Source organism: Eurosta solidaginis, chromosome 2 (assembly GCF_040869045.1).
Source record: "Eurosta solidaginis isolate ZX-2024a chromosome 2, ASM4086904v1, whole genome shotgun sequence".
Classification (NCBI taxonomy): Eukaryota; Metazoa; Arthropoda; class Insecta; order Diptera; family Tephritidae; genus Eurosta; species Eurosta solidaginis.
Window position 1 is genome coordinate 268,155,259 of NC_090320.1, and position 15,424 is coordinate 268,170,682.

The following is a 15,424-nucleotide window of genomic DNA, read 5'->3' on the forward strand; positions in this document are numbered from 1 at the left end:
TGTTCTGCCCTAAATTTGGCCTATCTGCGTACATTTTAATAAGCTTTTTCCGTCTAACTCTGCCCTACCCCTCTACAATTTTTCCTAATCTCTTTATTCACTCCTCCCTCCGTCTTTTTCGCTTCATCTCCATCTTCGTCTCATTCTATCTCTTTCTCAGTTTCCTTCTCTCTTTTCTCTTCTCTCAAGTTTTCTCCTTCTTCTTCATCTTTTATTGTCAGTCTCAGAGTGTGGTATGTATTTTGTTCCAGTCCCATTCCGATTCTCAGTCCCAGCCCCACTCCGAGTCTCAGTCTCAGTCCCAGTCCTAGTCCTAATCCCAGTCCTAGTCCTAATCCCAGTCCCAGTCCGTCTCTATTATACTTCCCGGAAAAAAGCATCGTAAATACTAATATAGGCAAATTTATATACGAAATTTCGGTCAAATCGAATAGGACGTATGCAAATAAGTATGTGGGTATTATTAATTAATGTCTTTATTTCGGTTTCGCATGCATATTTATCAGTTTTGCCAGGTTGATGCGACGAAATCGAATATCACAATAAACTTCAGAGCTCTCAGCAACAGCTTTCATTTGATATCCATAATACACACACATTCTAGCGGTATCCGGGTCCATGTTTTTGGCCTATATTTCGAGACCCTAGTCACTCAGCGGTGTAAAACTTACTCTGTCTTATAGCACACATAAACAGCATCAATTTGATACTCATAATATAAAAACACATTCTAGGTGTATCCGGGTCCATGTTTTGGCCTATATCTCGAGACCGTAGTAACCCAGCGGTATAAAACTTACTCTGTACTAAAGCATACATCCACACCTTCAATTTGATACCCATAATGTAAAAACACATTCTAGGTGTATCCGGGTCCACGTTTTGGGCTATATCTCGAGACCCTATCCTCCCGGTTGTATGAAAATTATCCTGTACTATAGCACTCATCAACAGCTTTCATTTGATATCCATATTGTATAAACACATTCTACGGGTACCGGGGTCCATGTTTTGGGCTATATCTCGAGACCCTAGCCTCCCAGTTGTATGAAAATTATCCTGTACTATAGCACTCATCAACAGCTTTCTTTTGATAGCCATATTGTATAAACACATTCTAGGGGTACCCGGGTCCACGTTTTGGGCTATATCTCGAGACCCTAGCCTCCCAGTTGTATGAAAATTATCCTGAACTATAGCACTCATCAACAGCTTTCATTTGATATCCATATTGTATAAACACATTCTAGGGGTACCCGGGTCAACGTTTTGGGCTATATCTCGAGACCCTATCCTCCCAGTTGTATGAAAATTATCCTGTACTATAGCACTCATCAACAGTTTTCATTTGATATCCATATTGTATAAACACATTCTAGGGGTACCCGGGTCCACGTTTTGGGCTATGTCTCGAGACCCTAGCCTCCCAGTTGTATGAAAATTATCCTGTACTGTAGCACTCATCAACAGCTTTCATTTGATATCCATATTGTATAAACACATTCTAGGGGTACCCGGGTCCACGTTTTGGGCTATATCTCGAGACCCTAGCCGCCCAGTTGTATGAAAATTATCCTGTACTATAGCACTCATCAACAGCTTTCATTTGATATCCATATTGTATAAACACATTCTAGGGGTACCCGGGTCCACGTTTTGGCCTATATCTCGAGACCCTAGTCACCCAGGGGTATGAAAATTACCCTCTACTAAAGCAATCATCAACAGCTTTCATTTGTTATCCATATTCTATAAACACATTCCAGGGATACCCGGGTCCACGTTTTGGCCCATATCTCGAGACCCTAGTAACCCGGGGAATGAGAATTATCCTGTACTATAGCACTCATCAACAGCTTTCATTTGATATCCATATTGTATACACACATTCTAGGGGTACCCGGGTCCACGTTTTGGGCTATATCTCGAGACCCTAGCGTCCCAGTTGTATGAAAATTATCCTGTACTATAGCACTCATCAACAGCTTTCATTTGATACCCATAATATAAAAACATATTCTAGGTGTATCCGGGTCCACGTTTTGGCCTATATCTCGAGACCCTAGTCACCCAGCGGCATAAAACTTACTCTGTACTAAAGCACACACCAACAGCTTCAATTTGATATCCATAATGTAAAAACACATCCTAGTGTTACCCTGATCCACGTTTTGGCCTATATCTCGAGACCCTAGTCACCCAGGGGTATGAAAATTACCCTCTACTAAAGCACTCATCAACAGCTTTCATTTGTTATCCATATTCTATAAACACATTCCAGCGATACCCGGGTCCACGTTTTGGCCTATATCTCGAGACCCTAGTCACCCATGGGTATGAAAATTACCCTCTACTAAAGCACTAATCAACAGTTGCATTTGATATCCATATTCTATAAACACATTCTAGGGGTACCCGGGTCCACGTTTTGGCCTATATCTCGAGACCTTAGTCACCCATGGGTATGAAAATTACCCTCTACTAAAGCATTAAACAACAGTTGCATTTGATATTCATATTTTATAAACACATCCTAGTGTTACCCTGATCCACGTTTTGGCCTATATCTCGAGACCCTAGTCACCTAGGGGTATGAAAATTACCCTCTACTAAAGCACTCATCAAGAGCTTTCATTTGTTATCCATATTCTATAAACACATTCCAGGGATACCCGGGCCCACGTTTTGGCCCATATCTCGAGACCCTAGTAACCCAGGGGTATGAGAATTATCCTGTACTATAGCACTCATCAACAGCTTTCATTTGATATCCATATTGTATAAACACATTCTAGGGGTATACAGGTCCACGTTCTGGCCCATATCTCGAGACTCTAGCCTCCCAGTTGTATGAAAATTATCCTGTACTATAGCACTCATCAACAGTTTTCATTTGACACCCATATTGTATAAACACATTCTAGGGGTATCCAGGTCCACGTTTTGGCCCATATCTCGAGACCCTAGCCTCCCAGTTGTATGAGAATTATCCTGTACTATAGCACTCATCAACAGCTTTCATTTGATATCCATATTGTATAAACACATTCTAGGTGTACCCGGGTCCACGTTTTGATCTCAAGACCCTAGACACGTAGCGAAAAAAAAGGTAGACGTTGGCCGATTCTCAGACCTACCCAATATGCTCCCAAAATTTCATGAGAATCGGTTCAGCCGTTTCGGAGGAGTTCAGCCTCTAAAACCGTGACAGAAGAATTTTATATATTAGAAGATACCATTTCAAATTTTGATTTGGGATTTATTTCATTTTTTTTGGAATTATTTCATTTGAGAGTTATTTCATTTTTTTTGGGACTTATTTCATTGGGAGTTATTTCATGGGAGTTATTTCACTGCACCTGAAATTAACACTATTTTGATTTTTATAGAACAGTACCACAAAGTGCGGTTTTGAGACCTAAAAATTGTTTGTATGTAGAAAGATCTCAAGAACAAGGAATTAGCTTGTGCAAAATTTGCCATGGTCAATTACCATGCTGTCTCGATATCTTTGCACATCACTATACGTTTATATAATATGTTTTCACATTTTTTTAACAGCAACTATTTTTAAAATAAATATGATTAACTTCATATTTCACCACAAAACCAACGTATTTTTTATTAAGCAGTTAGGTTAGGTTGAACTGGCCGGTCCATGAGTACCTCACATAGACTGATTGAGTCCGTAGTGTTACCAGAAGTTTGTTTTAACGACCAAACTGAAAAACCCTTTAAAAAACCAGGACCTATGTTATAAAATAACTCCGTCCTCTTGGCAAATACTAGAAGTTTCCGAGGACTTAAGCCACTTGCTGCTTCTAGATCTGACAGCTGTATCTCTCCTAATAGCTGGAGTCTTAGCCTGGCAAGCGCAGGGCACTTTATTAAGCAGTATTAATCATAACATTTTTTGGAATGCTAACCATTGGGTATATTTTGGGTACTCGCTGTGATCTGCGATAAGTCCGAACTACGTGTGTTCGCCGTCATTTGGAAAGCATTTACAATTGGTCTGACATAAAATAGCACATAAGGTAAGCAATCTTTTTCAAATTTGTTCATTTACACGCAATTTTTTTTTTTTATTTTGGTGTCCATAACTTAATGCACATATCTTAAAGTCCTTAGCAAAATTTCAAACTATTTTAATGTAAACTTTTATATATTCGATATAAACATTAAGGTGTATAGCTTTTGCTAGTTAATAAAAAATAAATTATTAAATGCACTAAACACTTGTAAAAATAAACTTTCGTCGTTATTCGAAGTTGGCCAATGACTAATGCTAAGTAATTCATGCACAGGTGGAATTGCCTTGCCGTCACTATACAATATACACTCATATCACAAATTCTTTATCAACACACACAGTTTTCAGATAATTGTTCAAACATATAATTTATCAGCTTTTGATAAGCGATACCAACATACAAATCTTACTCATCCAACAAAACCTTTTGCAACGCTTAATACATGTTAAAGTATATATTTCGTACAAAACAATACAACATGTTGTGGTTTGGAAGTGTTCGCTATACAGATTGGCCGTGTTGGAAAATGTTTTAACTGCAACTTCACCAATGCCTCCCTGCTCTTGAACTGCCTATTTCACTTTATTTTTATTTTCTTGTTCTCTTTTTAACCCCCTCTTTTCCTTTCCTTTTGTTCTATCTTCCCCTCTCTCTTTACCTGACCATTTTCTTTTGCTTCTCCCTCTCTCTCTCACCCACCTCTTCTTAGAGTCACTTCTCCTATCCACTGACTTTCCCTATTTGTTTTCCAATTCCTCGTACCTTCCCCTTTCCTTTACATCTATTGCTATATCTACTTTACCCCTACTGGGAAGGAAACGAAAGGAAAGGTTTGTTAAGGGTGTGTCATTAACGAAATATAGACGAGTTATCGATTTTGTATCGAAGTGTTATCAATATCGATAATAAAGGTTATCGTAGAGTTATCGACTTTTTAGCGACAAGTAATCTGCTTTTTATCGAAAAGATATCGGTTTTCTATTGAAAACTTAATAAAAAAAAATTAAAAAAGGAAAATCAATATGTTGTCGGCGTGTCATTGAAAGTGATCGATTTATTATCAAAAATTTATGGATTAGTTATCGCAAGAGTAATCGAATTAATTAGGATTTATCCAAGGTTAAGGTCGGTATCATTCGAAACTTTATCGTTGCTACCCAACAATTCTCTAAGTAGCTTTATCTACGTCACCGTTATTTTATTTTATTGTATGTGGTATCACAACGGACCTTCATGTTGTCCAAGTAAGCTTCCTCTATCAGGGTAGCTACCACCAAACCTAACCTAACCTATCCTAATCGAATACTATCGAGTTATTATCGTTCTTTTATCGGGGTGCCAAAAGTTTCTTATCGAAAAGTTATCGATTTTTTATCGAAAAGTATTACCAATTTCTTAGTGAGGTTTTAGCCATTTACCATTACAAGTTATCGACTTGTTATCCATTCTCCATCGGAGTATTATCAATTTCTTATCGATTTGTTATCGAAAATATATGGATTTGTTATCGAAAAGCTATCAATATTTTTTTAAGATTTATCGATTTGTTATCGGAGTGTTACCAATTTATTATCGTTGTGTTATCTTTTTTTATTTTAGTAAAACCAATTTCTAATCGGTTTGTTTTCATACAGATTCCGATAAAACTTAAACATAAAATCGATGACACATCTGATAACAAGCCAATAACAAACCGACTACTCGACGATGATATTAGGTAAGGCGCGGTAACCTTCGAAGAGTTTTTAGCGCGAGCTTCTCTTTCAATTTGCGTTGTGCTTCTTTTTAATTTTTCTTGCAAATTGGCCGGACGGGACCTACATATTTTATCCGACTCCTAACGGCATCTCCAAGGCAGATGAGTTTTCACTGAGAAGCTTTTAATGGCAGAAATACACTCGGAGTGCTTGCCAAACACTACCGATGGGCGACTCCACTTAGAATAACTGCCTTCTAATTGAAAAAATTTGTTCCTAACATTTTGATATTGCTTTGGTCGGGCCGTGAACCAGACAGAATCAAACGCCATATTGAGGTGTTATGGTTGAGCTTCAATACCCGAATGAGTTATAGTTATTTTAAAAATATTGCTTATCTAGACGTACATATGTCGAACTTGACTAGTACTTGGTACTCACGCCTTTTTTTTTAAATATTGAGTCAACTTGACTGGGATGTTTGTAGAACACAATAGTGACGAACTTCGCTTTTCCTAAGGAGGGTATGCTTCCGTCTTTCCGGTTAAGGTATAAAGGCAGAAGATTATTTGTCCGTCCTGCGCTAATGGGGTTGGCTAGCCCTCTAACTACAGCAAAACTAGTTCGATGGTTGTTACCAAGAAGGCGGCTCAACCAATTACAATACTCTCTTCTTCGACCATCAAAGTCACCATCAGAAAATATAAGATTATTTACGGAGTTGAGACTGGGAAGCATCGATAGGCTGTACTTAGGTGGGCAAAACTCACGATTTCACTAGTGCTCGAAGCTCTGGATAGGTGTATGCTGTTATTGAGTACAATGCACAACTGACATCTACTGCAAACTAGGGATTTACGATTTGGTATACGTACTTACACATTTTCTTCTATAACAACTTGTTTATTCCCTTGGGTTCAAGTTCTTGACAATTTTCTTTATTTTCGTTTTCAAAATATTTCCCATGCTGAATTTTGATTTTTCAAATATATTGTAATAATTGCAGGCATTTAAGCGAATTGCAATGTCGATCCATTTTATTACGAGTATAGTACTCTCAATGTGTTCGCCTCTTTCCATGGTGTATAGTACGCCAGTCTTCCTTTGGCAAGCTACAGTGTAAGTTTTCATTCCAAACTAAAAGTTGAATGTATCGGATAACTTAAACATCTCTTCCATTATCAGCAACGAAAAGCCAGTTTTTCCACAAATAACAAAAGATGAATTTGTAACTGAAATTAAACCATTAGTTGATAGCAAAATGGTAGTGGCATTTACATATCCCAAGGTATGAGTATAATATGGATGAAGTCCGTCTTGAAGTATTGAAGATTTGACTTACAGGATCTACTGTGACCGCTTAGTACATATATTTTACTAATTTTGACTTCTTAAATTCATCATGGAAAGTTTCGGAGGAAGATCTAGTCTCGCCATTCATGCCGAAAAGAGAATCGGGCGTTAGAAGTTCCACCAACCTCCAAGTTTACCACTCATGGGACATTTAACTACTCCTCACCTACTGAAATCTGCGAGACCCGGTAACATATTCCCTGAAGACTGAAAAAATGGCAAGTGACATTCTTTGTCCAACGCTGACGGAAATCTATAGAATATGACTAACTCTCAGCCATATTTTACAAAGACGACCGTATAACTAGCTCTCAGCCTTATTATACAACGACAACCTCCCAGTTAACCACGCATGGGATATTTAAATACTCCTCACCCATTGAAATCTGCGAGACCCGGTAATATATTCCCTGAAGGGCTGAAGAAATGGCAAATGACATTCTTCGTCCACTGCTGATGGAAATCTATAGTTTCTTATCAGACCGATCCCAATCTTGGATAAATCCTTAGGTGATCCAAGTGAATCGCGATCGAAATATTACCGCCTAGTTAAAGTGACTTGATGATTCCACCTCAACATCCTCCATAAAGTGCTTAAAGTATTATCGATAAAGTGAATTTCGGCTGAAGAGTTGACATTTGTGGTCATAAGTGCACCCGTGTATATATTTATATTATATAGCGTTTAATATGCTTTCATATACATACATTTGTATCTATTAAACATTAATTTACTACAATTTTTTATAGCTTTTAATAAAGGATTTCCAATGTGAGAGTTGCTTCCCTTATTTAAGCCAACAAACGCCTTCATTTACTTATGCATATGTGGAAACCCCAGCCATGGTACTTAGGTCATTCAACAAATCGCAAGAACTTTCCGTTGATGCAGAGGGAAAGTTAGTAACTCCGATAAAGTGTGAAACTGACAAACTATATATAATTTCATTAAAACTATTGAGCGCAAGCAGTAATCCAATGAAAAGCTGTGGTAAGTTATAATATATACATATCGTTAGTTTTATTCACAAAGGCCCAAAGCAATAGATTTTTCGTAGATTTTGGTTTGTTATATTAAATACACCCACAAGGTGATGTTATCCTATCAGCTGATTGCTTCTTTTTGTTGAAATTTTTCATCGAAAAGCGTTTTTTTTTATGTGGCAGGTCCCATGACTAGCGCGAAATCCAGGAACGGTATTTAGAATTTAGTCGCCTTTTACGACAGACATACCTAACGCGGGTATGTTATGAGCTCCCATAATTCGCAGAGGACCAAAATCGCTAAGACGGTTAAGCGCGAATTAATGATGATGAATGATGATGCTTTTGTCAAAAAATATCGAAAAGTTACCACATTTTTATCAATTTATCAAATATATGATATGTTATCGGAAAATTGTTGGCGTGATATCGATTTAGTAACGGCGATTTACCGGTTATGAAACCGACAAACTTCAATATAAAATCGATGAAACATCGGTAGCCATATTGATGGGCAAACCAATAATAAACTAATATGAAGCCGATGACTCGGCGATAATAACCCGAAATAAACCGAAAACTCGCCTACAATAATTCCCTATCGATAATAAGTCGATAGGAAAACAATAATTGGTCGGTATAGATCAAAAAGCCCGAAATTATTTGTTTTTGGAAAAGTTACCTCTGCTATGTTTTAACTTCAACCCCCGGGCGAGTTCTTGTTAATTTAAAAACATTGCCCTGCAAAAAAAATCGTGCGATAAATCCCTAAAGAGACCGGTCTCCGATTGATCTCTTTTGTCCACATTGGGGTATAATTGATCCCATATAGTCTATTTTGGGTACATTTGGCATCAGTCAGTTTGAAATTTATGTAGCCAATTGAAAAAAAACAATAAAAAAACAAACTGCAAGGAAATTAAGAAAATAAAAAGTTTAAATGGATTGAATAGCATTATTTTAGAAAAATGCGGAGCTCTATACCGAACCTAAATTACTAGGACCATGTGTCCCATTATCGTAATATTTGTTTTGTTTTTATTATTCTACAACACCAATACAAAAAAAAATTAAGAATTTTGTATTAGAGTTAAAAAATTATAAGATCCGTAAGAAATTCTGTACGGGTAGAAAGAGGACTTGCCCGACAGTGCCCATAGGCGAACAAAAGAGACTTGTATGACTCTGGCTGACACTACCCGTATGGGTACAAAAAGGGCCTGTCAGACACTTCCCATTGGGGTACAAAGAGGAAGTTTCGAACAGTACAGAAAATATCTATCCGACAGTACCCGTAGGCGAAAAACAGGGCGTGTCGAACAGTACCCAAACGGGTACAAAGAGGAAGTGTCGAACATTACAAAAATGATCTTTCCGACAGTACCAGTAGGGGTATAAAGAGAACCAGTCCGACACAGGTACAATTGGTCTCTCCATAGGACATGCCCAAACCAAAGCCCTGCAAAAATTGTTGGATCATGTGGTCCACTTGTGCCATACTGGAGTACTCCATGGATTACTTTGATGTAATGCTGAGCTGGAGTATATGGTCCAGTCCTAAGATATCGCAATGTTAATTGTGTCATACTGGAGTACTCCATGGATTACTCTGATGTATTGCTGAGCTGGAGTATATGGTCCAGTTCTAGGACATCGCAATGTTAATTGGACCATATATTTTGTATGAATTGTGGTTAATTTTGGAGCACTCGCCTGGTCCATAGCGAGTACTCCATACATGCATGCATGGAGTACTCGCGATTTTTGCTGGGAGGGACCACTCGAACTCATATGAAGTCATAAGAACTGGCTACAGTCGCATACTCCTTTGCGACTCATCCTGGATTCACCTAAATTGGTCGCATTTTTTGCAGGGTGGTTTTCTAGACGTATATCTGTATGCTTACACGTTGAACTTGGTTCTCAAGTTTTCTTTTGTATTAACTTTTTTATTTCTTTTGAAAATATATATTTAGATGATGCTATAAAAGCTATTACAACCAACTTGGCATGTCCAGATGCAGCTTACATGTTAATGGGAACTATTGATGTATCTAAGAAAATTGAACCACCTGGCCAACTTTGTCAATCTAAAAACCTTACAGTTTATATATCTCAACTCGAACTACATGATTCAGATGGAGTGCAAATATACAAAATAAAAGATATGCTTGTACAGGAAGAAAAAAATAAAACACTAACAGTTGCACTCCCAACAAATGATGAAAATGCTACACTAACATTCACTTTACATCTCAAAAATAACTATCTTGAGATAAAATATTTTCAATTTAAAAATAAGAACTTTCGTGTTGTGGACCTTTATGCGCCGCAAACTAACTCATATTCATGTGGAAAAATTGTTCTTACAAAGGATGGATTAAAACTTGTTTTTAAAAAATTCCAAATTCAATATGGCAAACCACAAGAAGGAACACATTTTCATTTTTACGATGCTTGGACATGTGAAGGATTCGCCACACCTGCTATAATATCGGGAGTTTTTGTTACAATAATATTTGTTGGTATTTTATCGTTCGGTATAAATATGTTGTTCAACGTACACACACCAAGCAAATTTGATTCAGCTGAAGGTCCGTATATTACCATAAACGCATCTGGTTAATCATATCTAACCAGTTTCACACAGACGGCCAATGAAGTAATTTGTTAATATTTCTAAATTTATATATTGAGCTTAATTTATCATTAAAATACAAATCTTTTTTAAGTCCAGTTCACTTGGCTGGGTGCTTTGGTTTTTATTGTTTTGGAAGCTTGGAGTGGAATTCACTAACTTTTTTGACCACATTTGCCACCGCTTTATTTGCGAATCGATAACTATAACGATTTCGTTAGGTTAGGTTAAGCTGAACTGACCGGTCCATGAGGACCTCACTTAGACTGAAAGAGTGTTACCAGAAGTTTGTTTTAACGACCAAACTGAAAACACCTATCAAAAACCAGTACCTATGTTATAAAATAACTCCGTCTTCGTGGCAAATACTAGAAGCTTCCTAGGACTTAAGCCACTTGGTGCTTCTAGATCTGACAGCTGTATCACTCCTAATAGCTGGAGTCTTAGCCTGGCAAGCGCAGGGCACGAGCACAGAACGTGCTCGATCCTTTCCTCCTCCAACGCGCACTTCCTATATCTGCTATCACTGACAAAGCCTAATTTAAAGGTATGTGACGCCAGAAGGCAGTGTCCGGTCAGAATACCCGCCATGAGTCTACATTCCTCCCTTTTTAATGATAGAAGCAACTTTGTTAGTCTAAGGTTGTAAGACCTATACATTATCTTCAACACTTTACAGCCCCGCGCTTGAAACCATGCCTTTCCTGCTTGTTAGATCAAGAGCACCTCTCGCCTTCGCTTAATCTTGCCCAGTCTAATTGGGACGTCTACGGAGCAAGCTTCAAAGGATGCGCCCTTTTTAGCTAGTTCATCCGCTTTTTCATTCCCATCTATTCCTATATGCCCTGGGACCCAATATAGAAGTATCCTTCCAATTGCTGTGCTATGCGAGATTACAAGATTAATTGCTGCTTGGCTTTTAATATAAAAGTTAACACGTTTGCAGTTTAAGTTATTTTCTTCCAGTGTTTCTACTGTTTTCTTTACGGCTAATACTTCCGCTTGCAAAACGCTACAGTGATCTGACAGCTTTTAGGATCTGTTTATTTCCGGATCAGCACAGTTTACCACAAACCCTACTCCTTCCACTACTTTGGATACATCTGTACACATGTTTCGCCTCGTCCACCATTTGAGCAATTTTGCGCCAACCATCCACCTCTATTGTGGCTTTAAGAGCCCCTTTAAAACGCAGATAGGGAATCAGGTATTCTGTTCATCCTGTAATTGATGACGCTATACTACTATGGCCGCATGGTCTGCGCTCAAACTGCTTCGACGCAGTGAGCCTCGTTGCATTGTAGCTTAGGATGAACAAATAAAAAATTGTTTGCAGTCTCACCTCAAGAGATAATACCTAGGTTACGCATATCATATAAAAATGTTGGCTCAGATTTGAGATAGTCGATAAATCGATAAATCGATAATACTTTTGCTAGCGATATCATATAAAAATATTGGTTCCGACTAGGGTTGCCAGATTTTTATTTCGGGTTCCCGGGACAAACCCCAAATTAGAGCTAAATTCCCGGGATTTTTAAAAATTTCCTTGGACATTTGAAAAATAAGAAACACCTATATATTTGTATGGCTTGCTCATTCGACGAAATAATTTTTAGATATAATTAAACTTTTTAAACTCATTTATTTATAACAAATATTTTTATGAAACAGGCTAACAATTAATACGTTTACTGTGTCTAATGCGAATTCAGTATTCTATTGATTCATTTTGTAAACGTTATTTTAAAACACAACACTTGCCATGCAAAATGAATATTTAAGTGTGCGAAATGTCAAACATTAACAATATTTAGAACCACAGTAGGGATGAATTTTTCTTCTTTACAGAGTTGCATGCAATATGCTATAGAGCTGAATACAATCGAAGCCGCAAATATGGCCATGTTTCGTAGCAGATTATAATTTATTAATTTTGATATTGTGAAAATGCCGGGACATAGCATTTCCCTGCGGGACACTTTAAAACTTGTAAAAGATACGCGATGTCCCGACCAATACGGGACATTTGGCAACGCTAGTTCCGACTGAAAACGGTTAGGAGGTGTCGCATACTTGTTAAAGCACATATTTTAATATCGACTGCAGAGTGAAACATAACCCTATCTTGGCTGCCATTTCGAAAACGCACATGTTTCAGAAAAATATTCAATCCCAATTTCAGAATTCGTTTCAAAAACGCCTTATCTCAGAATTTGTTTCAAAAACGTCAGTGTGAGCTCAAAATAACAACATTTTGACAATCGGAGCCAAAGTTTATGTGTGATATTTTTGACTTTGGAATTACCGTTTGAAAGGAAGAGGCAGGAATGTACCTATTCGAAAAGATCGTTTGAAAACAATTTTTTAAAACGTATTGCTGCGCGAACATTACATGGAAGCTATGCACTAAAAGTCTATTCTTTATACATAAGTATATGGATATAAAAAACATCGAACCGCCCCAATGTACATACATACATCTATACATGCAAACGAAGATTGGATGCATTGTTGCTTATTTGCATTAGTCGTATAGAGAACTGTGCTAGTATTCCACACACATTTTTATACATTTCATGAAAATGAAATGGTATATTAACTTCGCCACGAATCTCAAAATTGTAAGTCCTTAAAGGAAAATAGATAGACCCACCATTAAGGATACCGAAATTATCAGGATGAAGAGCTGAGTTGATTTAGCCATGTCCGTCTGTCCGCCTGTCCGTCTGTCTGTTTGTATGCAAACTACTCCCTCAATTTTTTAGATATCGTGATAAAATTTGATCAGCGGGTGTATTTAGGTGTCCGATTAGACATTTGCCGGAACCGGCCAGATCGGACCACTATAGCATATATCCTCCATTCAACCGATTTTTCAGAAAAAGAGGATTTTTGTCATATCTTCCTCAATTTATCAGATTGAAGCTTCAAACTTCACCAAATGCTTACGCATATTGCACATATTATTGTCTGAAACAATAGATGAGATCGGTCGTATATAGCATATATCCCCCACATCCGTTTGTTCAGATAAGAGGCTTTTCGCGTTTACTGCCCAATTTTAACAGCTAGTCGCTTCAAATTTTACCAAATGCTTACGTATATAGCATATATTGTTGTCTGAAAAAATCATCAAAATAGGTGGTATATATATTATATACCCCATATAAACTGTCATTTTTGCTCACTTCTTTAAGGCTAGAAGCATCAAATTTTATCAAATACTTACGCTTACGTCATATATTGTTGAAATAAGTGATACGTGGTCATAGCTTTTACATGCAAACCACAAAAAACGTGAAGCTTTGCATCCTCACACAAACTACCTACCTATTTTTAAACGGTTTTATTTAGCTTGACTTGACAGGCTGGCTGGTTGGCTGGCCGGCACGAATTTTGTAATTGAAATTTAATTAACTTCCCGATAAGCTACAAGCTTGAAACTTGGAATGTAGTTCAGACCACGATGACAATGCAATAATAAGAAAAACACTCCGATAGGTGGCGCATGGATCGAAATATTCAAAAAAATTGTATTTGTGGTCCGATTTGGGTCATATTTGGAACACATAATACATACATGAATAGAAACCGACCTATGAAAAAAATTGCCGCTAGGTGGCGCAAGGATCGAGATATTCAAAACAATCGTATTTGTGGTCCGATTTGGAACACATAATACATACATGAATAGAAAGTGACCTATGATGTCCGATTTGGCTCATATTTGGAATAAATATTACATATAGTCCGGCAGAAGTGACACCAAATATTCTGGAGTTCGAGGAGGGACAAGTATACGTGGCGCAGAGTCGAGTAAACTCTTTGGAAAGATTATGTATTAAGGACTTAGATTGCAACAAATTGTCAGGAAAGAGTTCTTGTAATAATGAGTCTCTAAATGAATTAAATAGAATGAGAAATAATAGGCAATTAAATAAAAACTAAAAACTTGAAAATAAAATAATTTAAAAAAAATGTTTAGTTAAACGGTTTTATTGAAAACAATACTTACATGAAGTAATAATAATACTAAAAGCTAGAAAATAATTAGGTAGGTCCTAGGTACTACTCATCAAACTCCTCATCAATCTAGGGCGTTGATCAGACAATTAAATAAAAGCGTTGGACGCGTAAAATTTCTATTGATAAGACGGGCCGACAAGAAATTTGACCATAAACCAGACCATACTTTCCTAAAGGTTTTCGATGCGCTGAATTCAAATCTGGACGCAGAATTGCTCTATCACGTCTTTCTCTTACGAATGGCGTTGAGTTTGCTCAAATATCTTTTTTTCGCTTAGATAGAGCAATTATCGTGAGACTTATCGTAAGAGGTACATATGTGTTCTACTGCATCATACCTACGTTAATTCAGTAGTTTTTCAGCTATAGGAAAATTAGCAAATTTATAAACTTTAAATTGCTCTATCTTAGCGAAAAAAAGATATTTGAGCAAACTCAACGCCATTCGTAAGAGAAAGACTTCTTCTTTAAGATGCTATGTGTGCTTTTTAAAAAAAAATCTGTCGTTTATATATAACCTCAAAAATAGGCAAAAACGGTGTTTTTTGCACATTTAGGTTAGGATATCTCAAAATCCTGACGTGATAGAGCAATTCTGCGTCCAGATTTGAATTCAGCGCATCGAAAGCCTTTAGGAAAGTATGGTCTGGTTTATGGTCAAAAAAATCGGTCTCATTTTGTCGGCCTGT

The 15,424-nt window shown here is 37.2% G+C and overlaps 2 protein-coding genes across 6 annotated transcripts in view; one reads left to right on the forward strand and one right to left on the reverse strand.

The window, feature by feature from the left end:
• The window catches only part of Oatp33Eb (Organic anion transporting polypeptide 33Eb), a 102,116-nt gene that overhangs the window by 17,212 nt on the left and 69,480 nt on the right, over positions 1-15,424 (reverse strand). For 2 of the 5 annotated variants that reach the window (XR_010949858.1, XM_067767887.1), the window contains exon 1: positions 3,927-4,262. The exons of 2 other annotated variants lie outside the window; for them this stretch is intronic. Coding sequence is in view for 1 of the 3 variants with exons in the window: in XM_067767887.1 (XP_067623988.1) it covers positions 3,927-4,065 (139 nt within the window). In the remaining 2 variants the exon portion in view is untranslated. Of the gene's footprint in view, positions 1-3,926; positions 4,263-15,424 lie in introns of those variants that run through there. One more of the 5 variants, XM_067767889.1, reaches the window with a different exon arrangement.
• On the forward strand, positions 6,756-10,694 carry LOC137240160 (V-type proton ATPase subunit S1-like). Its single transcript, XM_067766096.1, has 4 exons — positions 6,756-6,850; positions 6,917-7,019; positions 7,835-8,075; positions 10,045-10,694. The coding sequence occupies exons 1-4, from the start codon at positions 6,756-6,758 to the stop codon at positions 10,692-10,694; spliced, it is 1,089 nt and encodes a 362-aa protein (XP_067622197.1).

Bases quoted from the DNA above. Each gene is read 5' to 3' on its own strand.
- LOC137240160 (XM_067766096.1), top strand. From the start codon at position 6,756: ATGTCGATCCATTTTATTACGAGTATAGTACTCTCAATGTGTTCGCCT. The intron at 6,851-6,916 runs GTAAGTTTTCAT...TTCCATTATCAG, and splicing joins TTCCTTTGGCAAGCTACAGT to CAACGAAAAGCCAGTTTTTC. The intron at 7,020-7,834 runs GTATGAGTATAA...AATTTTTTATAG, and splicing joins TGGCATTTACATATCCCAAG to CTTTTAATAAAGGATTTCCA.